The 25,377-nt window shown below is 48.2% G+C and overlaps 1 protein-coding gene and 1 pseudogene across 3 annotated transcripts; one reads left to right on the forward strand and one right to left on the reverse strand.

The window, feature by feature from the left end:
• Positions 1-1,371: 1,371 nt before the first annotated feature.
• Positions 1,372-2,505, forward strand: LOC103589087 (annotated as a pseudogene).
• Positions 2,506-4,332: 1,827 nt separating this feature from the next.
• Positions 4,333-25,377, reverse strand: SMG9 (SMG9 nonsense mediated mRNA decay factor). 3 transcript variants are annotated; one of them, XM_008570944.1, is made up of 14 exons: positions 25,031-25,377; positions 21,851-22,006; positions 19,246-19,320; positions 18,893-19,157; positions 18,698-18,795; positions 16,962-17,074; positions 12,856-12,967; positions 10,757-10,852; positions 10,289-10,374; positions 7,721-7,827; positions 6,854-6,961; positions 6,554-6,682; positions 6,106-6,250; positions 4,333-4,851 (listed from the first exon to the last, which is right to left on the reverse strand). In XM_008570944.1, the coding sequence occupies exons 2-14, from the start codon at positions 21,998-22,000 to the stop codon at positions 4,773-4,775; spliced, it is 1,563 nt and encodes a 520-aa protein (XP_008569166.1). In that variant the 5' UTR covers positions 22,001-22,006; positions 25,031-25,377; the 3' UTR covers positions 4,333-4,772. The 3 variants fall into 3 exon arrangements, with proteins under 3 accessions (XP_008569166.1, XP_008569168.1, XP_008569167.1); XM_008570946.1 differs by lacking the exons at positions 21,851-22,006; positions 25,031-25,377 and adding an exon at positions 20,843-21,146; XM_008570945.1 differs by lacking the exon at positions 4,333-4,851 and having other exon boundaries at positions 6,164-6,399; positions 25,031-25,315.

Here is a 25,377-nt window from a genome sequence, read left to right on the forward strand (position 1 = left end):
AACTATAATCAGTGATGATGAGGGTTTCAGCTCTTTCATTGCCCTATATTATTGATAATTGTGCCTGGTGCATGGTAAATGCCAAAAATTTATTTAAGAGTTTGAATTCTAGAATCAGAAGACCTCAGTCCCATTCCCAACAACCAATGCACCAGCCGGCAGCCTCGGGCATGTTAAATCATCCCCAGTGCCAAATGAGGATAGTAAGTGAATCTCTTTTTCCAGGCTGTTGTGAGCCAGGAGTACCTGGGCAGTGATGAATAAAGTTAACTAAAATAAAGCATTTAGCTTGGCAAATTGTTACACTCTTAGTACTATTACTGGTGATGCCGCAAACGCTTTGGGCATTGTTGTGTTTTCTATTATTATGGTTTCTTTTAAATTTGGCGTTGAGGTTTCCCTCTGGAGAGTCAAGACAGCCACTCTCTAGGAGAGCCCTCACCAGGGGAGTTAGGTTCATGTGTGAGTCAGGGGAGACACAACAAGGAGGTGAAACCAAAATGCCTAGAAGAAATTTATTCCTCACAGGCTCCAGAGAGGTTAGAGGTGCCTGTGGAAGGGAGGTGACAGAAAGCTCAACCAGTGGGGGACAAAGTGAGTGAGCGAGAGAGACAGAGGTAGGGAGAGGACCTGTGGCCCTATGCCTTTATTAAGGTATGTGGACATTATCCCTTAGGCTTTCCTGTGGGAGTTGTGGACTGGCAATTGTAAATATATTTACATTGGCATGTAAATAAGCTCAAAGGGGGGAACTTATTTCTATGACTCTGATGTCGACCATTAGGTTTTGTCATAGTCAGCTGCTGTGGGAGGGTTGGGTTTGGGGTCAGTGAGAGGAGGAACGAGTGGGCTATGTCACAAACAACCGCAAGGTGAGGGGAAGTTTCGACTAGGCCAATGTGACGAGGTATGACCGGATTTCAAACAACTTATGCCTGAAAATGGATGCTGAGGCAGCAACTATATTAAATTTATGACAGTATCTAGATAGAGAGGGCAATAGAGAGGGAAACTCAGAGTGAAGATACTCCCTTACCTGTCTTGTTGAAGGCCACCAAGTTCTGAAGACAGAGAACTAGGATCAGGCAGCCCATGGCAAGCAAAGCCCAGCCAAGCCTCAGCCAGTTAAAGACACTAATGCTGTCACTGGAGGAGGCCAGGTCTCTAAAGGAAGCCTTCAAGACAGGGAACCTGCTGGCAATAGTTGCCAAGTTGCAGTCCACACTTCATTTTCTGGAGAATGTCAGGCTGGACACTGGCATTAATGGGGACAGGCTCAGGCAAGTTGACCTTTGTCAACACCATCCAGAGGCTGGGAGACAAAGACCCCAACTCAGCCTGCGTGGGTGTGGTGGAAATGACTGCGGACACATGCCATACCTGCACACCAAGTATCCAGAGTCATCATCTGGGACCTGCGGGGCACAGGCACTCCCACCTTCCAGGCTGACAAATATTTCCAGTGGGTGCTGCTGGACTGTTATGACTTCATCATTACATTAGAGCATTTAAACACCAACTATGCCCAGCTGGCTGGCAAGATCCTGCAGCAGGGCAAGCGCTTCTACTTCATCCACTCCAAGGTGGACACGAACTTTTTCCACCTCCTGCAGCTGTTCCTCCAGCACCTTCTCTGAGAATGTGCCCAGTCAGATCTGGAAAAGCTGTTGGCAGCAGCTAAAGGATCAGGTGCAAGCTTGTGTGGGATGGGGTGGGTGAATCCTTAAGGAATTTCCAACTCCTTCCCCTTCATCTTCCAGCTGAGGCTCAGACTAGGAAAAGGGGTCACTCAAGGTCACACTGCATTACTGAACTAGGTCCCACAGTGAAATGCTTACAGCTGCCATCTTCTGGGTTGGCACTTTTGTCAGTGGTGACATAGAACACTTGCATTAAGGAAAAAAGGGTATGTATTGGCTCATGCATTTGCAAAGTCATAATAGTGCAAATGCAATGCGCCCAATGCAGATCTGGCACCTGGGGCAACTAACAAGAGGGTTTGCCATAGCCAGGCTCCATCTTCATGAACTCAATTCATCACAACACCCCTGGGAAGTAGGTACAATATCACCTTATTTTACAGATTAAAAAACAGAAGCTCAGAGAGGTTTGGTAACGTGCCCAAGGCCACAGGTGGTAGGTGGCAATGCTGGGATCTGAACTCAGGCAGCCTGGCTCCAGACCTGACACTCTTAAAGCAATGTTCTGTGCTCATGGCAAGCGCTTGAGCCCAGGCACCTGTCAGGACAACACAGTCTGCTCCAGTGTAGAAACTGAATGGTGGTCACGTTTTCTGCAGTGGTGGGTGTGAAGGATCCTGAAGTCTTCCTTATCTCCATGCTTGAATTGGGCAAGTGTGACTTCCACCTGCTGTAGGAGACAATAGTGAAGGAACTGGACAGCCTTGAACAGCAAGCATTGTTGGTCATGCCCAACATCTCACAGCCCATCCTAGAGAAGGCCTCCCTGCAGCAGCATATCTGGCTGTTGGCCACGGTGGCCTGAAGCATCAACCTGAGTCCCATGCTGGGCATAACAGTGTGGCGTGAGATCTGTACGCACTCATCCACTCCCTGGAAGGCTACCGTTGCAGCCTGACTCCCTTGTCAAGATGGCTGGGCAGATGGGCCAGCTTGGAGACAGTACATAGCCTATGAACCAAGGTCACCAAGGCACTGGTGGTGGAAATGCTTCCAGGCTAGGCTTCCAGAGGTGCCTCTGCTTTCACCCATCCTTCACCACCATATACCAAATGTGGCAGCCAAGGATGCACAGTGTGCTGATTCAGGCCTTCCTTGACAACTCCAGCCACAAGATCCCAGGTGTATCCAACCAGTAAATCTCAGCCCTGAGCCTAGGCCAACTGGAGGTGGCAGGGAAGGACTGGGAAGATGCAGTTCTCTGTCCCCAGGCTGTGTGGTATTGGGCGCTGGGGAGGAAGAAACTCAAGCTCTAACTCCCCTGGACTGAGCCCATGTGCTATCTTGTGCTTTTCCGCCCTGGGTCTTATGCCCTTCTCTGGCCATTGCCTCCACTTTCCCTCCTCTGGCAAATCCAGAGTCAACCAGTAGATAGACCCTCTAGGAAGCACTGGGTGGGAATGGGAATGGGGCTGGGAATGATGTCTTGACAAGACAGGGAGGAGCTCAGTTATCTAGCTGGAGGGGTCAGTTAGGAGGGTTTCTGCACAGATTGGGGCAGTCGGACAAAGGATTTAGAAGCATTTTTGTTAGAGGGCAGTGAATATCACAGCTCTGAAGGGCCTTCAGGATCAACTTACTGTTGGGATAATGGCCAGAGAGAGGAGGCTCCTAAGGTCAGTCAGGAAGTGACAGTGTCAGAGCCTGCTCTGGGTCTCACACCTTCCAGGCCTTAACTCCTCTCTGTAAAGACCTGCATGGACTCCCCACTTCTGGCCTGACCTCTGGCCTGCTGTTTTTCTTCACTGCCCTCTAACCCTCTCCAGTTGTGCTTTCTTCTTGAAAGGCACCAAGACACCAGTTATATGAACACCAGGACTGTATGGATATGCCTGAGAGGAGGAGGAAGCCAGCGAGACAAAGAAGTGACATGAGGGGTAGCGGATATACAGAGACCCAGCTGGCTGGACTGGAACTAACTGCTTTATTAAACAGTAAATTGGCAGGATTTGTTGGTAAGGACTACTTTGGGCAGCCAGACCAATTTGGAGACATACTTTGGGAAATACTGAACTAAGATTATGTACTGTATTTAACTGAGCAGATGAAGGTTGCTACTATATTGAACTGTATGGTGTATTTAACTGAATGCAGGCTCTGAATTAAAGGTAGGGACTGCTGTTTTTAAGCAAGAGTAGATGAGGTTTATAAGGGAAGGAAGACACCATTCTTAACCAACAGTAGGCACTGTCTCCAAGGATAAGGTATGATATTTGAACTAAGGGTAAGTACTATATTTAACTAAGGGCAAGTTCTATTTTTTAAACCAAATGTAGGCATTTATTTAACTAGGCATTTAACCCAAAGGTAGGTTAAATGAGCAGAAGACATGAGGGTAGTCACTGTATTTGGCTGAATAGTGTATTAATCTATTCAAAACGCACACAGAAGGGAGGCTTGATGCCATCCTGGGAAACAGAACAGTTCCTTCTGGGGGCTTCCTCCTTAGCAGAGACAGGTCTTCATCTGCTCCTGACAATTCTAAGACCCACAGTGGATGTGTCCCTGAGGGAAGTTCATTCAGGCTCCAATGGATGGCCAGGGATAATCTGCCCACAAGGGCCAGGTCCCACATCTGCCCTGCTTCCCAGGACAGCATGCTGAGTAAAAAGGAATAAGCAGAACACACAAACAGGCTTGCATGACTGTGTTTATTGGAACCTCCAGATCTGTTCCAATAGAGATCTCTCCAGACCCTGCCTCCCCTTACACGGAAGGGCTGGAGTCAGGGGAGAGGGGCCTGTTGCTCCTGTCCCTGAAAAGGGAGCTCAAGATAGAGCTTGGGCCTCCTGGTGACTGTTCAGACTCCTCCCATTGCTTGTCCCTGTGGGGACTTAGGATGAGCTGCCCCATCCCAGTTTGGGGGTGGGATCTCTTTCACCCCCTGAAAACCCCCAATTGAGGGTGGGGGGCTTAGCCCTGGACACCTCATGTTTCTGGGCGGAGAAGTTGCAATCCCTCGTCCATCAGACCTGCTGTCACTCTCCACCCCACTGCAGGAAGGACGTGCGTGCTCCCTCACCATCCACTGGGGACCCAGGAGGTTCCTATATGACATTCCTCCCCTTGACCTCAGGCCAGCAGGCGGCTGTACTCTGCCAGGGCAGAGGACTTTTTCACCCCATCCCAGATCCGGGCAGCATAGTGGAACCTGCAAGAGAAGGTCAACAGTTAGGGTTATCCTGGCTGGGGACCCACCCAGCTTAGCACCAGTCTTGGACAGGTGGGGAAACTGAAGCCCCATTTATGACCCAAAATGTGACTCTGACCCTCTTGGAGCCCAGACTCCTTGACCGAGATAAAGGGAAGATGCCAATACTGATGAGAGTTGGCCCTGCAGCCCTGCTTCTCCTACTACACCAGGTTAAGTAATAAAAAAAAAAAAATGGTGTTTGGGCTTGGACTAAGACTTCAAGTCCCCACCTCCAAGTCTAAACTTCTCTCACTCCACTCAGTGATGACTTCTGTGGGTAAGGGTTCTATCTCCACCTCTGCCAGAGTCTTGTGATGGTGGGAAACATCTAACAGCAGCTGCACAACCTTTTACCTCCCAAATTCTCCCCCTCCTCACTGGGACCTGGTTTAGACTAATGGGAAGAGCAGAGCTGGGGCTGAACACCAGCTCCACCCCACTTCTTCCCTTTGAGTCCTCAGTGGCTCCCTGCTGCTGTATTTGCATTCCTGACCCCTTCTGGTCACAGCCAACTGCAAAAAGACCCTAAAAGCCAAGTTAGAGAGGCGGTACCATGCCAAGCTATTTTTCTTTCAGATTTCTTTCTTTTCGAAGTAAGATGAGGCCGAACTGGACCTACTGGCTGTGGACTCTGGACACAGAAGTCATGTAAAGTAGGGGTTGGCGAGGTACCGCAGGGCCATGTGCGAGCAGAGGGAGAAAGCCAGCAGGTAGGGAAGGAGGAAAATGGAAGGGGACAATGAGATTGTGCTACCCAGTGAGAGCTGGAGAGTGCAGCTCCTGTGGTTCCTGTTGGCTTTCTGGTTCCTACCTCCTGTAGGGCTACATTTTCTGCACTCAGATCCTTGGAATAAATCTTCCTTAAGCTTAATTGAGCCCATTGGCACCTAGCAATCAAATGGCACCTATCCAAGCTGTGTGACTTTGCTATGTGACACACTTCTCTCCGAGCCTAAATTTCCGCACCAGTAAAATTGGTGACAAGACCTACACCCTGCTAGCTAATCAGGAGGATTCAAAGTCACATGAAGCAGCATGTTGCTTGGCATGGAGGAGGTGCTTACAGATGGTAGCAATCATCACTGTTCCAGAAAAGGAACTTGTGGTCTGGAGAGGAGCTTGATGAAGTCATGCCGCTCTCTGAGAGCCCTGTTGTGTCTGTATCAGGATGGGACACCTCAAATTGGCATCCTCTCCAAAGAGCTCTCTTACCAGTTCTTCTCAGTGAGGATTGTGTGTGATAGCTGTGGCCGGGCCATGGACATCACTTGGCTCCGGAGCTTGTTCACTAATGACTGGAAACTTGGGTGGCCACGGTACCCAGGCAGCAGGGAAAAGAGTGGGCTGGAACCGGGTCCTGAAAAGTTGGGGCAGGGAGGACAAGAGGGACAGACTGCCAGGAGAAGGTCTTCTTCCCAGTTAATAGCATCCTGGGCTTCAAGGAGCACCTCAGAGTTCAGCCCCAGCCCAGCTCCTTCTGTACTTTCACGACTCTGAAACATGCTCCTAAGAAAGGGTCCAAGCACGTTGGGGACATGCTAGAGTCTTCTCTCAGACCAGGTGAGTCCACGTTCCTCCCAGACCAAGGCAACCTGGGTCTCTCTGACCAAGCCAGGACCTGTCTCCCCGTGGACCAGATTCCCGTGAGGGGTAACTATACCTGCTCTTGGTGGGTTTTCATTCTCTGCTTCACTGTCCATGAAGGGCACTAGGAACAAGTTGACTTCAGAGTCCAGGAAGTCAGGTGGGAGCCCCGGGAAGACATTACACTGTAACATGGACAGAGTACCTGGAGAAGAAAATGCTTCAGCCTGCAGGTACCATGTTGTAGGTTTGGGGGGTGGAAGTAGTTGAGAGTTGAGCCAGGGTCAGGAGACTAGTCTGGGGGTCTCTGTCATGGAATTGGGTCAGGAGCTAGGAGGCCACTGGCCAGCTTGGGGGATAATTCGGGGAGCCTCACCCTTGTAACGCAAGTGGGAGTGGGCCATGAGCTGGTCGATCATTAGGTGCATTTGCCGCAGCTTCCGAGGACAGAAGTCCTCTCGGCGAGCTTTGTTCTGCAGAAAGACTGAGGATGGGAGGAGACAGGCCCTGTGAGGCAGACAGCACTTGGCCTCATGGACTCCCCTTTCTCACCTCAAAGACATGCCCTTTTACCCCTGAGTTCAGATCAGTGTAAATATTTACGTAATTTCACTTTAGCCTGAGGCCCTTTGCAGGGCAATGCAGGTAACCTAGAGGTGAGTCAGATCTGGTTTCTGCCCTTAAGAAGCCTCCAGTCTAATGAACAGACAGATGAGGAAGATGGCCACATAATCAGGAGCATCACAGGAGGAACAAGGGGCTTAGCAAGGCCAGGGGAGGTAAAGAACGTGCCTGGGGTGAGGGGTCATAAATGAACTAGATCTTTGTAGAAGAGAAGTAGAGCAGAAAAGGACACAGGCAAAGGAATGTCATGTGCCAAGGCCGGAAGAGGGAGAAAAGGTGGATGGGGGCCACTCAGTTTAGCCCAACACTCATTTCCTGAGCCTTGTGCTGGGAGATGCAAGGGACCCAGAAGCAGGCAGACCTGGGTCCTGTCTCATTCTGATCATGGAGCCAGACTGACTCAGAGGGTCATGCTCTTGGTGGCTAGGGTTGGACTGAAGCAGTGGGAATCTCAGAGGAAATAGCAGCTAATCCTTTTTGACTTCCCTCCTCACAACTTAGTGCTCCTCCCAGATCCTCATCCCTCCCCTTTCTTGCCATTTCCAGAGTGCTCCTGGCTTTCACACCCCGCCCCTATTCTTCCTCCTACTTCCCCTTCAGCCCCCAGAAAGCCTCTCACCAAGGTGGGGGTAGTACTCGGTGCCTTCATCGGAACCTGAGGAGCTGCTGGATTCATGGCTGGGGGACGGGGTGGAAGGCTTCACCATCTCTGCTGTCTGGAGGAACCTTGGGGTTGGGGGTGAGAGGCAGTTGCTCTTGCACTTGCATCCCATATCCCACAGCCTGGGAGAGGGGGCTCCCTTTGAGATTCTGATGAAAGCTACAGGCATGCTCAGAAAAATGCCACACACACCATGTTTCTCGCACAATTTTAGGGAACTCAGAGACAATCCTCTCAGACACCAATCCATGGATCTATGTCAACAGTACAAATTTGAGTTCATCCTATTTTTAAAAAATACTTTATTTTGTAGAACAGTTTTGGGTTCACACCAAAATTGGACAGAAAAAACAGAGAGTTCCCATATGTCTCCGGTCCCCACATATACATAGCCTCCCTCGCTGTCAATATCTCCCCCAGAGCAGTACATTTGTTACAAATGATAAATCTACATTGACACATCATTGCCCCAAGTCCATAGCTTACTACTAGTGTTCTCTTAGTGGTGTTCATTCTGTAGTTTTGGACAGTGTTTAATGACACGTATCCACCTTTATATCACCATACAGAGTAGTGTCACGGCCCTGAAAATCCTCTGTGCTCTACTTATTCATCCTTCCCTCCCTCCCTCCAACTCCTGGCAACCACCGATCTTTTTACTGTCTCCATAGTTTTGCCTTTTCCACAAGGTCATATAGTTGTAATCACACAGTATGCAGCCTTTCCAGACTGGCTTCTTTCATGTAATAATATGCACTTATTATTCTACATCTTTCATGGCTTGATAGCTATTTCTTGATGCACCACAGCTTCTTTACCCATTCACCTATTGAAAGACATCTTGGTTGTGTCCAAGTTTTGGAATTATTAATAGAGCTGCTATAAACATCTGTGTGCAGGTTTTTGTGTGGACATAAGTTTTCAGTTTATGCTATTTTTAAGTAGTTTTTTCAAATATGTAAAAGTAAATAAAACAAACCTGTTATCTAAGATAAGGGATAATGGGATCTGATAAAACGTGTGGATGTGTTCCTCAGAAACATACTGACTACAATTTCAAGGTGCTCGCTTACTGAGAAGCCCACCTGCAGACGACGGCTTAAACACAAGGCTCTGCCACATGCCAGCCCCTAAGCCAATACCCCCAACAGAAAGTAAACTCCACGAGGGCACTATGTTCGATATATTTGTTGTGTGAACAAATCCCAATGAACAATGGTAGAACAGGGTATTTCAGAATTAAGTCACTTAGATCTCGTCACAAGAACCAGCTCCACAGCAAGTCTTTTTTGCTCTTGGCCAGACCCACAGCTCACCCCCATCTCTAGTTATTAATACAAACAGTAAGCTCCCATTTATCAACTGATTACTATGTACCAGGTACTATGCTGAATGCTTTAAATTATTTAACTCGATCTGTACAAAAGAGTTTTACTGATGAGGAACTGAGGAGAGGAAATATACATGCCCAACAAGAGCTGGGATTCAAACCCCTGGCTGCCCGACTTTGGAGACATCTGCTTCCTAATCCCAGCTCTCCTCTCCCTGTGAGTTCCCATCCCTTCCTTCTGCCTGGACCTTGTGCCCAGAGCTGCTGTCCCACTTCCCACACTCCTAGCTGTCTCCTGGGGCCTGAGGCCAAGAGGAACATTTGCAGCCATAGATTCTGAGCCACTCTTATCTGGGGGCATTTGTGGAACCTGCCGCTGCTTCAGGCAGGGCTCCTGCCAGGTTCTGACTCCTTCTCTTTTCCTGCCTGCCAGGTACCAAAAGGACGGCACACATGCCTAGAGGAGATGGACAACAAAACTCCAAGGACCAGACAAGCCAGCTCCTTGTGCGACTCATTCAACAAATTTGTATTAAATGTCTACCTTGTGCCAGGTATTACGTAAGTACCCCAGGGACCCTGCCCTCCTGGGGCTTACACTCTAATGGGGGAGAGAAATCATAAGGAGATCTATAATATCCTGTCAGGAAGTGGTAAGTGCAATGAAGGAAAACACAGCAGGAAAGGTGGGGAGTGGGGGTTGGAGGGGAGGAGAGTACCTGGGGATGCTACGTTAGACAGTCAGAGAAGGCCTAAGGTTGACCTGAACAGCTTGAGGGAGTCTGAGAAGATCTGTGGGCAGTGTTTCTGGCTGAGCAATGAGGAGTGCAGAGGTCCTGAGCTGCAGGAGGAACAGCCATGAGGGCCACCTATGGCTTTAGTGGAGGGAATGAGGGAAAGCGGTGGGAGAGGCCAGCAAAGTGACCAGATGGTATGGGACTCTAAGCAAGCCATGTATGGAATGACTTTGGATTTTATTCTGATTGATGTGTAAAGTCAGCAGAGGGTTGTAAGTGTGTGTGCATGCATGCTTTCAGGTGGGGTTAGGTGGGGGTGACCCACTCCAGTTTACATTTTAAAAGGGTTCCTCTGGCTGCTGTGTGGAACCTGTGAGACCTTGGGCCATTGGCTCAGTCTCTGAGTCTCTGCCTCTTACCTCACTCTCCCCTTCTCCACTGTCCCCACCAGCTCCTCACCTGTAGAGACTGAGGTCTGTGAACCAGTCCTGGACGACAATCACCACATGGCAGACCGTGAAGAGGAAGGCAGCAATCTGGAGTGACTGAGGGTGGGCAGAAAGGGACAACAAAGTTGAGTGTCCCTTCTGCCCAGACTGGGGTCCCTGATCCTAGGACTCAGCTGAGGGGGAAGAAGGGCAAGGGCCTTAGAGCCTTTAAGCACCTACTGTGTACCCAGCACCATGCTGGCACTTCTTTTGCAGGCCATCCATATATCAGGCAAGGTAGGAATTAGCACTCCTATTTTATACAGTGAATGCTGAGGCTTAAAGAGGAGGGGGTAGAAAATGACTTGCCTGAGGGCACAGCCAGGAGTTGAGCCAGAAACTAAGTCAACAACACAGATCTAGCTCCCCATCACAGATCTTGAGAGGCTGGGGGTGGGGCTGTAAAGCCACACCCCTGGGCCTGGTTCAGCTCCCTCACCTGCATCTCAATGTAGGTGTGGGGAAGGTTGTACTCTGGAGGCAGTTTGCGGTCATTGTTGATGAGATGGTCCAAGATGGAGGGGCTCAGGATCGGCTGGGGCAAGGAAGAAAAAAGAGTGTCAGGGAAGGGGTTGGTCATGGCTACCCAAGTTCCACATGCTGAAGATAAGTACATTGCTTATCTCAGGACATAACAAGGTCAGAAATACAAGCTGGCACTTTCTAATTAGTACAATGCTGGTTAGCAAGAAAAGGCTAAAGAAAGAAATTTCAAAGCTGATACACTTGCCTCTAGAACCTTTACAAATCATCACTACTTTCAAGCATCTCATGCCCTAAAAGAAGAAATCTACTTGTGCTAATAAATTTAACATTTACTCGAATGAATCATGTCCCTTAAAAACTCCATTTATTGTTAGTTGTTTCATAAACTTTCAAAACTTTGGTAAGATAATTACTTAGGTCAAAAAATAATTAGCGTGAAAACTGGTAATTTAAAAATTGCATCAGTGTATATAAAATAATCAGTGATGAGCTCACCAAATCTTTCTTAAAGGAACACTGAATTTAAAAATGACGAGTGCTAAATTAGCCTGGTATTCTATTGACTTCTTACTGCAACGAGTGGAATTCTTTCAGAAAGGGGCCTTCACAACTGCTCACTTGCCAAAACTCCAAACATTGGGCAATGCTCTACTCCATCTTGTTTTGTTAACTTCCATTCTCCCCCTTACAGGCCTATGACCCAGCCTACAGCTAATTGTTTGTCTCCGGGTCCTGGCAGTCAATGCACAGGGCATGGCATATAGGGTTCATATTACATTTGCAAGTTTTCCACTCTGTGTGTCATCAATGCCCATGGTGACCAGAACTGTTCCATCAACTACAAGTGCTACTTATGAGCCAGGCCCTGTGCCCTAGCTGCTGTGATCCACAGAGTCAGAACCCTGCCCTGAAGAGCTCCATGCACGTGGGGGGTGGAAGCACACACTGTGGCAATGAGACTGGGCAAATCACATGCTGCAATGGGAGGTGCACATGGGCAACAATAGGCAACTCAGACAATGAGGAAGGCTCCTGAAAGGAGGCCACATCCGAGTGGAGTGTTCAGGGAGAAGGCATTAGCCAGGCAGTAAGGTAAGGGGAGAGACTAGCCTAATGATAATGATACCAAGAGTTAAGAGTATTTAGCACCTAATTCATGTGGGGTGCTGTCATTAGGACGTATTAACTCACTGAAACTTCACAAAAACCCTATGAGGCAGGCAATATTATTCTCCTCACTTAAGAAAACTGACTTGTGTAATGATACAATTTAAAAAAACTTAAAAAAAAACATGAAAACATCAAAAAAAGAAAGAAAACTGACTTGAACAAGGTTGGACAATTTGTTGATGGTTTCAAGTAAACAGATCTGGATGTGGGAAGTACAGAGAAGAGAGACCATGGCGAGGACTTGTGGTGTGTGTGTGGCAGTGGGCTGGTAACTACACCACAGAGGGTGAGGCTAGACAGTCTAAAAGAGTCAAGCCATACAACTCTGAAGGCCAGGCTAATGAATGTGGACTTTGAGAGCAAGGGAAAAGCTGAGGAAAGTGCCAGACAAATGCATGACAAGAGTTCTAATGACAGTGACGAGCCTGAGCACTAACCTCAGGCCAGATCCTGGCTAAGCACTTTGCCTGGATTGTTCCACTGAATTCTCGAAATTCCTAAGAGGCTGAATATAATTACCATCCCCATTCACAGGTGAAGAACTGAGGCTTAAGGGGGTTAAAACTTACTTAAAGTCACCAAGCTGGTAAGAATTAAAAGGCAGGATCTGAACACAGACCAGGGCCCAGACTTTTAAGCACTTTGGTAGAAGATCCTTTAGGCTACTGTGTAAAAGGGGAATGACAGACTTGACAAGGGGAAAACGTAAGACTTGACAAGAGACTAAGGGTAAAGAAAAGACACAACTTGCCCAAAGGCACCCAGCATGTCCATGGCTTGGCTGGAAGCATATGGAATCTATGCAGGGTTCTGACTTAAAAATATTCTGGGATGAGTCTGAATGCAGTATGCGGCAGGGTGGGGCAAGTGGCGAGCTGGCACCTGTGTGTCCAGGAAAACAATCCGCTCTTGGGTAATAAAGAAGTCGATGCCACTGGTCTGGTTGCCCCCTCGTTCCTTCATTTCAGCACTCTGGGCCCGGAAAACATACGCCCTGTGGAGAGGAGCAGGTTGGGGGTACATAAGAGCTCTGGTTCTCGGTCTTTGACACCTCCAAAGTATGACCTTGTGACATGAGCATGTGAGATGTGGTTCCCTGCCTGCCCACTGAGCCTTCCATCTGTGGCCCATGTCTGGGGGGAAGCCATGTTTTGCACCAAATGACTTCACTCCTACCTATAAGTAGATGCATTAGTTCAATTAATGAAGCCAGTAGACTGATGTGTTAAAGAGCATGGCCAGGTGTCAAATCCCAGCTCTGCCTCTTCCTGGCTGTATAGCTTTGGGCAAGTTCCTCAACCTCTTTCTTCTCAGTTTACTCATCTATAAAATGGGGATAACAATACTACCAAAACTCTTAAGATTACTGTGAAGTTAATATATATGTAAAGCCCTTAGAATAGTGTTTGATATACAGATATATATGGGTTAGCTATTAATTACCAAGTGTACCTCCTATATACCAGGCACTGGAGATACAGCTCTGAATGCCCTACACCCCCATGGTGAGAGGTAGCTTGGTGTCTTGGTTTGCATATCTTCCATCAGGTGAGTCTCCCTCATTTCTACCTGAGCTGTGTGCTGTGGATATAAGGGCAAAACAGGCAGAGCTGGACCTTACAAAATACACAAACGAAAAACAAAAACAAAAACAAAAAATCCAGCCCTGAACCTCTGAGTTCAACTTGGTGACTCTGTGACTTGGACAAAGTGATTTTACTTCTTTCAGTCTGTAAAATTAGGATAACAGTACCTAAACTCTGAAAGGGTGATTTCTGCCTCTCTGAGATGCTTAATGTGTTGTCTGACATGGAGCAGGCATCCTCCCACTTAACAAACACTATACTGAAAGCCTCTTATCTGCCAAATACCAGGATAAACAGTGAGCAAGAAAAAGTTTATGCTTCCATGGAGCTTCTGGTCTAGCTTACAAATCAACAGAATTCAGTAACTGTGGGTGTTAGAAAGGTGCGTAGCACTCCAAGTGGGGATAACTTAGTCAGTGGAGCTGGGAACGGCTGCCCTTAGGAGGGAAATGACATGGTGAGAGGGAGTTAATTGGACTGTGTGTGTGTGCGTGTGTGCATGTATGTATATGAGTATGTGTATGTATGCACAAGATGAACGCAGAGGAAGACTATTCCAGGCAGAAGACAGGTGACTTGTACAAGGAATCGAAAGCAGAAAGAATAGTAAAAGAAGAAAGAATGTGGGGGAGAGGTTAGGAGCAAGAAGAGGCTACATAGGCTCTTGTGGGGCATGGTAAGGAGCTGGCTACTTTGGTCTATGAGTCTGGAGAAGCCCCTGAAGAGATTTAAGAAGAGGAGTGATGGGATGAGATTTTGGTGTGAGAAGTTCCCCCTTGCTGCTCTGTGGTGAGGACTGTAGGGTGGAAAGAGCAGAGAAGGGCTTACAAGACCTAGTACCACAGGGCCTCCCTTTGCCTCTCTGACCTCATCTCCTACAACTCCCCTTCTTGCTTACTCTGCTCCAGTTCCTTGGCCTCCATACTATTCTGCACACATGCTGGGGAAGCTCCTACCTCAGAGACTTTACGTTTGCCATTCCCTCTCATTGAAATGCTCTACCTCCTCCAATTCTGTTCTCAAATGTTTCCCTTAGTGCGGCCTCCCCTGACCACCCTATTTGAAACTGTAGCTTTAGCCCCAACACTGCCTCCCTATAACTCCTCCTCCTGTTTTGCTATCTTCTAACATGCCAAATACTGTATTTATTTTGTTTACTATCTCCCCTATTAAAATATAAGCCCCATGAGGGTAGATTTTTTGTCAGTTTTGTATACTGTTGTATCTCCCAACAGCTATACAGTGCCTCACATAGTAAGCATTCAATAAATACTTGTTAAATTGAACTAAAGCAGGGTGACCAGATGAGAAGCTCTTGGCATCCTCCAGGGGAGATATTAATGGCTTAGACCAGAGAGGTGGGAATGAAGGAGAGGAGAAACAGATGAATTCTAAAGAGAATTAGGAGGTAAAATCTATGAGACCTGATGAAAAGAGTTGGTACAAAACCACAGGCTGACATGGCTCAAAAAAACAAGGTGGGCCAATAAGATTCTCTCTAGCTCAGGAGTCTGAACTGAGAGCCATGGGAAATTCTGCTAGTTGGGGGTGAAAGCCGAAATGGAAAGAATGATATCCAAGAGAGCTGGAGCTGTTCCAAAGTGGAGACAAGTTGGGGCCGGCCCGTGGCTCACTCAGGAGAGTGTGGTGCTGATAACACCAAGGCCACAGGTTCAGATCCCTATGTAGGGATTGGGCCAGTTAGCTCACTTGGGAGAGCGACAACACCAAGCCAACGGTTAAGGTCCCCTTACTGGTCATCTTTTAAAAAAAACCTTAATTGGGCCGGCCCGTGGCTCACTCAGGAGAGTGTGGTGCTGATAACACCAAGGCCATGGGTTCAGATCCCTATGTAGGGATTGGGCCAGTTAGCTCACTTGGGAGAGCGACAACACCAAGCCAACGGTTAAGGTCCCCTTACTGGTCATCTTTTAAAAAAAACCTTAATTGGGCCGGCCCGTGGCAAGTTGAGCTGAAGGCAAGAGTGAGCAAAGAAGTGGGGGAGAAGCTGATCTGGGAGAGAGGCAGAAACCTGGCAACTCCACTTCTACTGGATATACATCCTCATAATAGTGGTTCTTAATTTTTTCTGGGTCTCCATCAGCCCTCTCTGAGATCTGGTGAAAACTATGAACCCTTTCTCTAGAAAAAAAGCCTGACTACAGATGTGCATACAATTCTACATATATGAGGGTACTTCAAAAGATGCGTGGAAAAGTAGAATTAAGAGAATTGAATCTTTCCATGAACTTTTTGAAATACTCCTTTGTACTGTTAGGGGGTTCACAGATGCCCTAATGCCCATCTGTGGAATCCAGAGTAATATCACCTGCTTTATAAAAAACAAACCCCTGGGCCGGCCCGTGGCTCACTCGGGAGAGTGCGGTGCTGATAACACCAAGGCCCCGGGTTCGGATCCCATATAGGGATGGCCGGTTGGCTCACTGGCTGAGCGTGGTGCTGACAGCACCAAGTCAAGGGTTAAGATCCCCTTACCGGTCATCTTTAAAAAAAAATAAAAAATAAAAAACAAACCCCTATTTTTTTTTTTTAGGTAACTTGAATGAGTCTCTGTTCCTTACTACCCCAAGCTGCTACTACCCTTTCTCATCCACCATTTTGATTCTTCCTTACTTAGCTTGTATATCTCCCCCACTCCCTGTCTTTCTCCCTTTCCTTCTCTGCTCCTAGTTTCAGAGCCTATTTCTTAAACTCCCTCCTCTCCAAATTTCACTCCTATGACTTCACCCTTTATCTTCACAATCATATCCTATCCTTACTCAAGAATGTTGTTCAGGCCGGGAATCCTCATGTCTGGTCCTCCCCAGCCCAAAGGGGTAGAGCTATTTTTCAAAGGTGACCCAGCAGTACTGAGGCTGGTATAGAATCCCCTCCCTGTATCCAGATCTCTCTCCTCACTCTATTTCCCAGATCATATCAGCCACCATCCTGTGAGCATTTGCTCTGTGTCAGGTGCTCATTAAGTTTTGCCTTCTTGACCTAACTTCATCCTACAGAAACCCACTTGGACATGGGTTAATGAGAGGTGAAGTGACCTGCCCAAGGTCAACCCAAAGTCAAATAAGTAGCAGGACTGAGACTGAGGTGGGCCTAAGTCCAAAGCCTTAATGACTATATCATCCCACTTCCTGGCTGGGCTCTGTACTATTTCCTGGTGAGCTATATAGGGAGGGAGGGAGGGAAGAACAGGACTGGGTACTTTGGAGCTACACAGATTTAGTCCAGCCCATAATCATCCTCATCTAATAAAGACACTGAGACCTGGGGAGGGGAAGCAACTTCCCAAAGTCCTTTGAAAAACATAACTTGTAACAACCAGGCCTGCCCTCCCTAGGTAGGTGACCACCTCCCTCATGTACCCCTACATGATGCCCTGCTCACCTCTGGTCCTCCTCTGGAGTGTTGGCTGACAGTAATGACATGACCATGGACTTGCCTGTCCCCTGGAGTCCCAGGACACCAACCACCAACACATCGGTCTGATCCAACAGGTACTGTGGGAAGATGTAGGAAGATGACACTTATAAATGTCAGTTGCTAGGGCTGCAGTAAAATAGAAGACTTCAGACATCATTGTTGTTTGTCCACCTGCCTTACCAGATACAAAGATATAGTCCCAATCCCCTCAACTGGACAAAGGACCTCTGTCTGTGTTGTCGTGGGGTTATGTGTGGAATGTATGGGTGCAAAGAACAGCATCTGTGAGTTCTGAAGTAGGAAAGAGCCTGATGTGGTCAAGAAGCTAAAAGGAAGCCAATGTGGCTGGGACACAGTGGGAAAAGGGAAGTTTAATCTTGGGGAAGAGAAGGTGAGCGGTATAGGAATTGAAAGGCAGGTTGGAAAAGACAGGAATCGGTAACAGAAGGCTACTGGAGCAGACTCCTGGAAGGCTTCCTGCTTTAGGAAGCTTGGGAAAACATGGGGAAGCATGAGAAGGGAGTGGTGTGCAGGAAAGGAAGATTAGGCCATCCAGGCTCTTATCTGTAGGATTTAAGGGCCCTTCTGGAAATTCCTGAGACCTTCACCTCTGGGATACCAGCTCTGCTGTCCTTCACCACCAGGGGGCAGAAGAGACACTCCTCAAGGAAAACAGCTATGTACTGAAGTGTGGCTACTGCTCCTTACAATCACCTAGAGAGCTTTAGAAAAAGGGGGTAAAAAAAAATCGAATTCTAGGTCCAACCAGGGTTAAATATGCTTTAACACATTACAGAAAAATATCTAGAGCTGCCCTGATTAATATGGGAGGCATGGATCACATGTGGCTATTTAATTAAAATTAAACAAAACTGAAAATGACATTCTTTAGTCACGCTAGGCACATTTCAAGTGCTCAAGAACCACAGATGGGGATAGTGGCTACCATACTACATAGTGCAAATATAGAACATTTTCCTCCTTGCAGAAAATTCTACTTAGCGCTAAAGGGTACGGCCTGGAAACTGGCTTTTGTTTTTTTTTTTTGTTTTTTTTTAAAAAGGCTCCCCAGTTGATGTCAATGTGAGTGGACAGAGGCGGCAGGGGCCACGTGACAAATGTGCCTGGCATGTTGTCCTAATAAGTCCAGGCTTCTGGGGAAGGAGAGGGGACAACTCTGGGACAATCTGAGTAGGGGTGTGATATGACAGGTCTAGGGGAGATAAAGCAGAATAGGGGATATGTGGATTGGGAGACTGGAATTAGGTATGATGGTCTGGGAATGTGAGGTCTGAACAGGGGTTGCTAAGAGAGGGGGGGTGGCAGGGATCTCAAGGGAGTGACATTCAAAACAGTTAACACTGGGACAGCATGGGTTTTGACCAATTAGGACTGGAACAGGGTCCAGGGGACCCCTCTGCCATAGGATGGCACAGAAGATCCCAGGGCATCTGGAGTGGTAGTGAGAGTATCTCTACCAACCAGTATCAAAATATTTCCATATTTTAATAACCAGCATAGCTGAGCTAGTGAAACTCAGCCCTGGTTGTGTGAGAACTATCTGATCACCCCCTCTCACCACTGCAGTTGCTTGAAAGCTGTCCAGTCTGACGTTGCCTACCAAGAGCTGGAGGTAGGGGTGGAGGGACAGAGGGAATGGGGCCTGGGAAAGCTCAGGGCAGAGAGGGACCCCCGAATACCTCAATGGCACTGTCACACCAATTCATCTGGTCATCCACCAACTTGATGCTGTGCTTCATGCGCTCTGGGGGCAATAGTTTGGCCTGGCCCACAACAGCTGGAGATAGGAGAAAGCAGGAGACAGAAGATGCGGTGAGGGTCTGCGTGTGAGGGTGTGCCAGATCCCAACCCAATCCTGCCAAGTCCCAACTCACGGTCCATGGCTGATGGTGCGGCAGTGCCCATGCCTCGGTTCTGGATCTGGTACACAGGCTGTGTGGGCCTCTGCCCCTCCTTCTCCCCCTTGGGTGGTGCAGGGGCTGCAGGAGGTGGTGGGGCGGTGCCCTCAGGGGTAGAGGCACCTGTCATGGCCACAGGCCCTTTCCCTTCCTCCCGTGGCTTCATGAGGACAATGGGCTTCTCCAGAGGGGCTGGGGCAGGCGGGACAGCAGGGGCTGCTGGAGGTGGTGGCTGCTTTGACTATGGGGGTAAGTTTTCAGTCAATGGGGGATATCTTTTCCCTAATCAATCCCCTCCACCCTCCTTCTGAAGGTTCTTCCCTGCTCACACGCTCTGCTGGAGGTTTTGAGAGGATGATGGGGGTTTTCTGCATGACGGAAGTGCTTGTCTCTTCGCTGCCATCCTGTGGAGGGAGAGCAGTTACTCAGGAATGGCTCCCCTGGACACTCCAGATGGCCTTTATGTGCCAGTTACTATTCTAAATACCTTCTTCATATGTGAACTTCCTCAATCCTACCAACAACCCTGTGAGATAGGTACTATTACCCCCATTTTACAAATGAAGAAACTGAGGTAGATAGAAGTTAAGCAGCTTGCCCAAAATCACACAACCACGAGCAATGGAGCCAGCGTTTGAATCCAGACAGCCTGGCTCCATAACCACATAGTCAACCATTCTGTTCAGCTGCTTCTGCTAGACAACAATCAAAGTGGGAAGGAGCTAGGGTGCTGGAGCTAGACAGATCTGTGCTCAAACCTGGTTCTATTTCTTGCTGGCTGCTGAACTTGGATAAAGAACCACCCTCACTTATGCCTGTTTTCTCATCTGGCAAGTGGGAATAGGAATTCCTTCCTCTTAGGACTATCATGAGGATGAAATGGAGAGAGAACTTGTAACCTGTGCAGTGTGGCACCTGGCAGGTTCTCACTATCTGAGAGCTGCTGGTAGCATGATGTTCTTGATCACCTCTCCCCCTCAGCCCCACTCCTGCTCTAGTCAAGCTGGCAAACTGACTCCCACACCTTGCCCTCTTCATACTCCCCCAACTCAACTCACCCCCAATCTACTTAAAGGAGGGGAGAGATCTGAATTTGAGTCCTTTTCCTTCTCTGGTTCCTCAAGTAACCTTGGGAGACTCTTGACCCCTCACTGAGTCTGTTTCTTCACCCATACATTGAGAACACTTATTTAAATCCTGCTCATCTCACTAGCTTATGGTGAAGAACAAACAAAAGGATAATATGATGAAAGTGCTTTGGAAAGAGGAAAAGTTGAGGGAATAACTACAGGTGGGCTTCCAGAAGGCCAGGGAGGAATGGATGATTCCTAAGACCGAGGCTGTGAGGCGGAAAGATGATGGATAGACATATTCAGGAGGCAGAATATAATGTACAGTGCCTGACTAGTGCAAAGGGAGTGAGGGAGGGGAGAGGAAGGTACCCAGGATGAGGCCCAATAGGCTGTCACTGATATGAGGAGGAAAAATGGGAGGAGGAGGAGAAATGGTGGGAAGATAAGGAAGTCAGTGAGGGACATGGAGGATGTGAGAAGCCCATGGGTGAGTTAGGAGGCTGCTGAGGCGCAGGAACAAAGACAAGATCTCAGAGTTGCTCATCCAGGGACTAATGCTGACAGTGTAGAAAGATAGTAACATTCCTCAGAATGATGGACATGGAAGGAAAGACTACACATTCTCATTTATGCTGTGACCCAAGAGAAGGAACAAGAGCCCAGCTCACAGTGAATAAATTATTCTTCACTTTTGCAGTTTTATCGGCCACAAACTGGCCTCAACTGTTACCTTCTTCTACCCTATCAGACACCTCTGAGGAGGGCCCAGCCCTAGAAAACAACCCAGGGGGCAAGTTCTGGCAGTGAGTCAACTAAGCACATGAGAAGAGCAAGGCAGGGTCCGTGCACTCACCAAGGCCTCCTGATTCCCAGATCAAGTCACTCTCTATAGCAGGCAGAATGATGATGTGCTTGAGACTAAGCTGGATCTGGATCTGAGCCCTGGCCCCAAAGCTTATTGACTTTGTGACTTCGGGCAAATCCCTTCACATCTGAGACTCATTTCCTCATTAGTGAAAATTGGATCTATCACAGGTTCTACTTCATGGGGTAGGAAGGCCCAAAAGATGTAAAGCACTTAGCACAAGGCCAGCACACTGTATGCTGCTCAGTAAATAGAAATAGTTACTATGAGGGCCAGCCCATGGCTCACTTGGGAGAGTGTGGTGCTCATAACACCAAGGCCACGGGTTTGGATCCCTATATAGGGATAGCTGGTTGGCTCACTTGGGAGAGCATGGTGCTGACACCACCAAGTCAAGGGTTAGGATCCCCTTACTGGTCATCTTTAAAAAAAAAAAAAAAGAAAAGAAAAGAAAAGAAATAGTTACTACTGTTATTACACAACTCTTTAAAACATGAGCTAAACTCTCCAATGTCAATTTCACTCACAGTGAAACCCAAAATTCTTTCCAAAGCCTACCAGGTCCTACATGATCTGGCCCCAGTTACCTCTCTGACCTCATCTCCTATCACGCACCCTCATTCCTCATCCACTGCAGCAATACTAGCCTCCAGGCTATTCCTTGACCACACCAGACATAGGCCATTTCAGGGCCTTTGCACTTGCTGTATTCTGTCTAGAATGTTCTTCAACTCAGATTTTGACATGGCTTGTTCCCTGACCTCCTTCAGGTATCTGCTGAAGTCAGCTCTTCCGAGATACCTTCTCTGACCATGTCATCTAAAACAGCCCCCCTTTATCATTCTCCACCTTCCTACTTCATGAGGGCAGCCAGTTTTATTCACAAATATATCCCTAGCACCTAGATTACTTCCTGGTATGGTACATGGCAGGTGCTCAATAAACATTTGTGGAACAAATGGACATGTGAATGTGCTCTTGGGTCCAGACACTCACCCGTCTCTCTCTTTCCCATGGTGGAATATAGTCCCTCTCCCGACCACCAGGCCCAGAAAGATTCTGGGGGCCACCAGGGCCAGGTTCCTTCCACCGTCGCCGTCGCTCTATCCCATAGAGTCCAGGCTGACTGTGCCCAGACTCAGACATGGTTGCCTATGGAGGGAATAAGGGGATTTCAGGGTGAAAAGAGTCTCTTCCCACTCTACTTTGCTTATCCTGGACTATATGAAGGCACTTACTTTCAAAAGAGAGCTCTGTGGCTGTGGCAGCAATTGCCAGCTGGCTCCCAATATCCATTCTTAACTTCTTCCAAAAAAGTAAAACCCTAGGGCTGGTCTGTGGCTCACTTGGGAGAGTGTGGTGCTGATAACACCAAGGCCATGGGTTTGGATCGCTATGTAGGGATGGCCGGTTAGCTCACTTGGGAAAACGTGGTGCTGACAACAAGTAAAGGGTTAAGATCCCCTTACCGGTCATCTTTAAAAAAAATAAATAAATAAATAAAGTAAAACCCTCAGTTCTGAGCTAGGCTATCCAGAACACACTTGTTTGCAGTTAGGTGTGGCCATGTGACTAAGTACTTTCTGGCCAATTTTTTGCAGCTTTTGGAAACTTCCCTTCACAGATGCTGGCACATGCCTTTTGCCTTTTCCTCCTGCTGGCTGAAAGGAATGTGGGTGTGGAGGCTGGAACTCAAGCAGCCATCTTGGGCTGTGAGGCAAATTAATGGAAGGCAAGGTAAAGCCTTGGGGGGGCGGTGTCCCATATTAACCTTGAATTGCCTACCTCTGGAAGCAGTGAGAAACAAATACACTTCTATTTCTTACTTGTAGCCAAAACCATTCCCAACTACTGAAATGCTCCAACATAAATACAACTCACATGGGCCGGCCCGGTGGCGCACTGGATAGTGCGCCGCTTGGGAAGCGTGGCGGCGCTCCCGCCCAAGGGTTCGGATCCCACATACAGACCGGTTCCCGCTCACTGGCTGAGCGAGGTGCGGGGGCAACACCGAGGGTTGCAATCCCGTTGCCGGTCCCCGGTCCGGTACGGGGGCAACACTGAGGGTTGCGATCCGTTGCCGGACACGGAAAAAGACAAAAGACAAAAAAATAAAATAAAATAAAATAAATAAATAAATAAATAAATAAATACAACTCACAGGGCAGGTTCACACAAAAATGCGATATTCTCCTTCCCAAAATGCAGCAAGACATTTTCTAACAAATCATAATGTGATCCTGTCCAACAACTATTCTTGTTTTGTTTCTTTTGTGGCTGGCAGGCATGGGGATCTGAACCTGTGACATTGGTGTTATAAGGCTGCACTCTAACCAACTGAAGCTAACCCACCAGTCCAATGACAACTACTCTTTTGATCACCCATTCCAGGCATATGTGGGGAATGGGCTCCAACACCAAAGGGCCTATTTCCACCTGGTATCCCATGCCATTTGAGTATCCTTCTATTCCTGATGGTCTGCTATCCCTCACACTCTGAATTTTACCTCCTTTCAAGATTTCGTCAGTGTTTAATCTATTTAAGATGTTATACAATGTATGGCTCCCTACACTACCCACTCTCCACCATTTAGTATCTGTTCACAGGTCCCTAGTGAGTGTTTCCCCAGGTGGTTACACATCATCATTCTATGGAGGTCTTTTGAGTACTTAACTGTTTGCAGGATTCTATGGGGCTATCTGCTCTAGCTCAGAGGTCAGACTGGTAAATGGTGTCCTGCGGGCCAAATGTGGTCTGCCTTCTGTTTTTGTAAATACTGAGTTTTACTGGAACAAAGCTACATCCATCAATTTACAAACTGTCTACGGCCACGTTCTTGATACAATGGCAGAGCTGAGTAGTTGAGACAGAGACAGTATGGTCTGCAGAGCCTAAAATAATTACTTCCTGGCCCTTTAGGGAAAGTTTGCTGACCCTTGCTTAGCTCTTAAGTGCCTGTTAAATCACTCTATGAATCCTTCCCACCACCACCTCAGTACATAATGACACAAACAGGTCCCTGTGAAACTCTCCAGAACTGAAATATCTGTTTACAGGATGCAAGTGATTTTGACAGCCAGGCAAGGGCTTGCCTAGTTCCTCTCTCCCAGCCACAAACCGGGTTGAAAATTGCCTTCATCGACAGAGGACAAGGGCCTGTTTACAGGTGCTTATTGAAAATGATTCATTCTGCATTTAAATAACAGTTTACAGTCTCCGATGCAGATTCTCCCCAGAACTTGGGACTCCTCCCTCCTTCGCAATTGTGTTTACACATTATTCTCAACACCTCCCCAGAGCTTAAGTGTCCGTTTTCATGCCTCAACAGGGATTCTGCACCAGCACTAAAGTGTGGGTTTACATAACTATGAAGATCCTCTTCCCACGCAAGTAAGTGTCCACTTGTGTGTTATTCTAGGAACTTCCACAGTCTATTTAATAGCCCCTGTGGGAAGCTCCCCAGAACTTAAAAGTCCACCTACATGCAACTTGGGGACCCCCCCCCCCCCCCTGCCGTGTCCACGCTCCTTTGGAGATTCCCTCAGAACTTACAAAGCCAGTCAATTTAAGGGTATTTACAGGACTCCTATGGCGAACTCTCAGAAATTAAGATTCTAACTTACACATTCTTTGGCGGGGAGGGGGCTTCCTCAGTACTTAAACATCTCTTCACATCTCTTTGGGGATCTCCCAAAAATCTAAGTGTCTATTTGCAAATAACTTGGGGAAACCGTCCCATCTCCTATATGGGAGCCTCTCCCCGTAATTAGGCATCGGTTTACAAGTCTCTCAAGGGGAACCCAACAACTCAAGTTTCTATTTACACATTATTTGGAGAACCGCCCTAGTATTTAAGAATCTGTTTGTAGGCCCTCTACGAGGGTATTCCCGGAAATAGTTTCTCTTCATACGTTATTGGAGAGACCTCCCCAGTACTTTAGGGAAGGTTTGCAGGGTCTATGAGGATCTCCCAGAACTGAAGTTTCTATTTACACGTGTCGTTCCGCCCGCCCCCACCCCCGCCAACGCGGCACTGTTAAGCTGCCGTCACCTCCCTACTCAGTTCCGCACACCCGCCCAGCGTCCGTTTAACGGTCAAGGCGGGGGCGGGGCCTGGCGGCGCGCCCCGCCCCCAGCCAGTGCGCGGGCTTCACGCGGGCTCGCGGGTTCCTTACCTAAGGCGGCTGCTGATTGGTTCCTGGGGCTCGGCGCAACGCGCGCTCTCCCGTCACGAGCGTGGGGTGGGGGCGGGGAGGTTTCACCACAAGTCACCCGCCTGGAAATGGCGTTTGGAGGCCGGGAGCGTGGGAGGGGAAGAAAGAGAAAACGGGCACCCGCCACTCTGGAACCGGCTTCGGCGTCCCGGAAGCGGCACTTAAGGAACGCCAGCCCGAAAGAGGAAGAGAAGGAGGAGGAAATATCGCGGGTCCAAGCTTAGATCTGGTTTCGTAGCTGCTGGCTGTGCGCATGCGTGCGGGCTGGACTCGCGAGAGCTGAATGTGAGCGCCTAGCTGAACATGCG

This window comes from Galeopterus variegatus, unplaced genomic scaffold (assembly GCF_000696425.1).
Source record: "Galeopterus variegatus unplaced genomic scaffold, G_variegatus-3.0.2 Scaffold647, whole genome shotgun sequence".
In the NCBI taxonomy this organism is placed as follows: Eukaryota; Metazoa; Chordata; class Mammalia; order Dermoptera; family Cynocephalidae; genus Galeopterus; species Galeopterus variegatus.

What these genes read in the sequence shown, in the direction of transcription:
- SMG9 (XM_008570944.1), bottom strand. Translation starts at nt 22,000, where the DNA reads ATGTCTGAGTCTGGGCACAGTCAGCCTGGACTCTATGGGATAGAGCGA. An exon ending in CAAAACCTCCAGCAGAGCGT is followed by an intron (nt 19,158 to 19,245) that starts GTGAGCAGGGAA and finishes TTACCCCCATAG; the next exon opens with TCAAAGCAGCCACCACCTCC. An exon ending in ACTCCAGAGGAGGACCAGAG is followed by an intron (nt 12,968 to 16,961) that starts GTGAGCAGGGCA and finishes TCCTCTCCACAG; the next exon opens with GGCGTATGTTTTCCGGGCCC.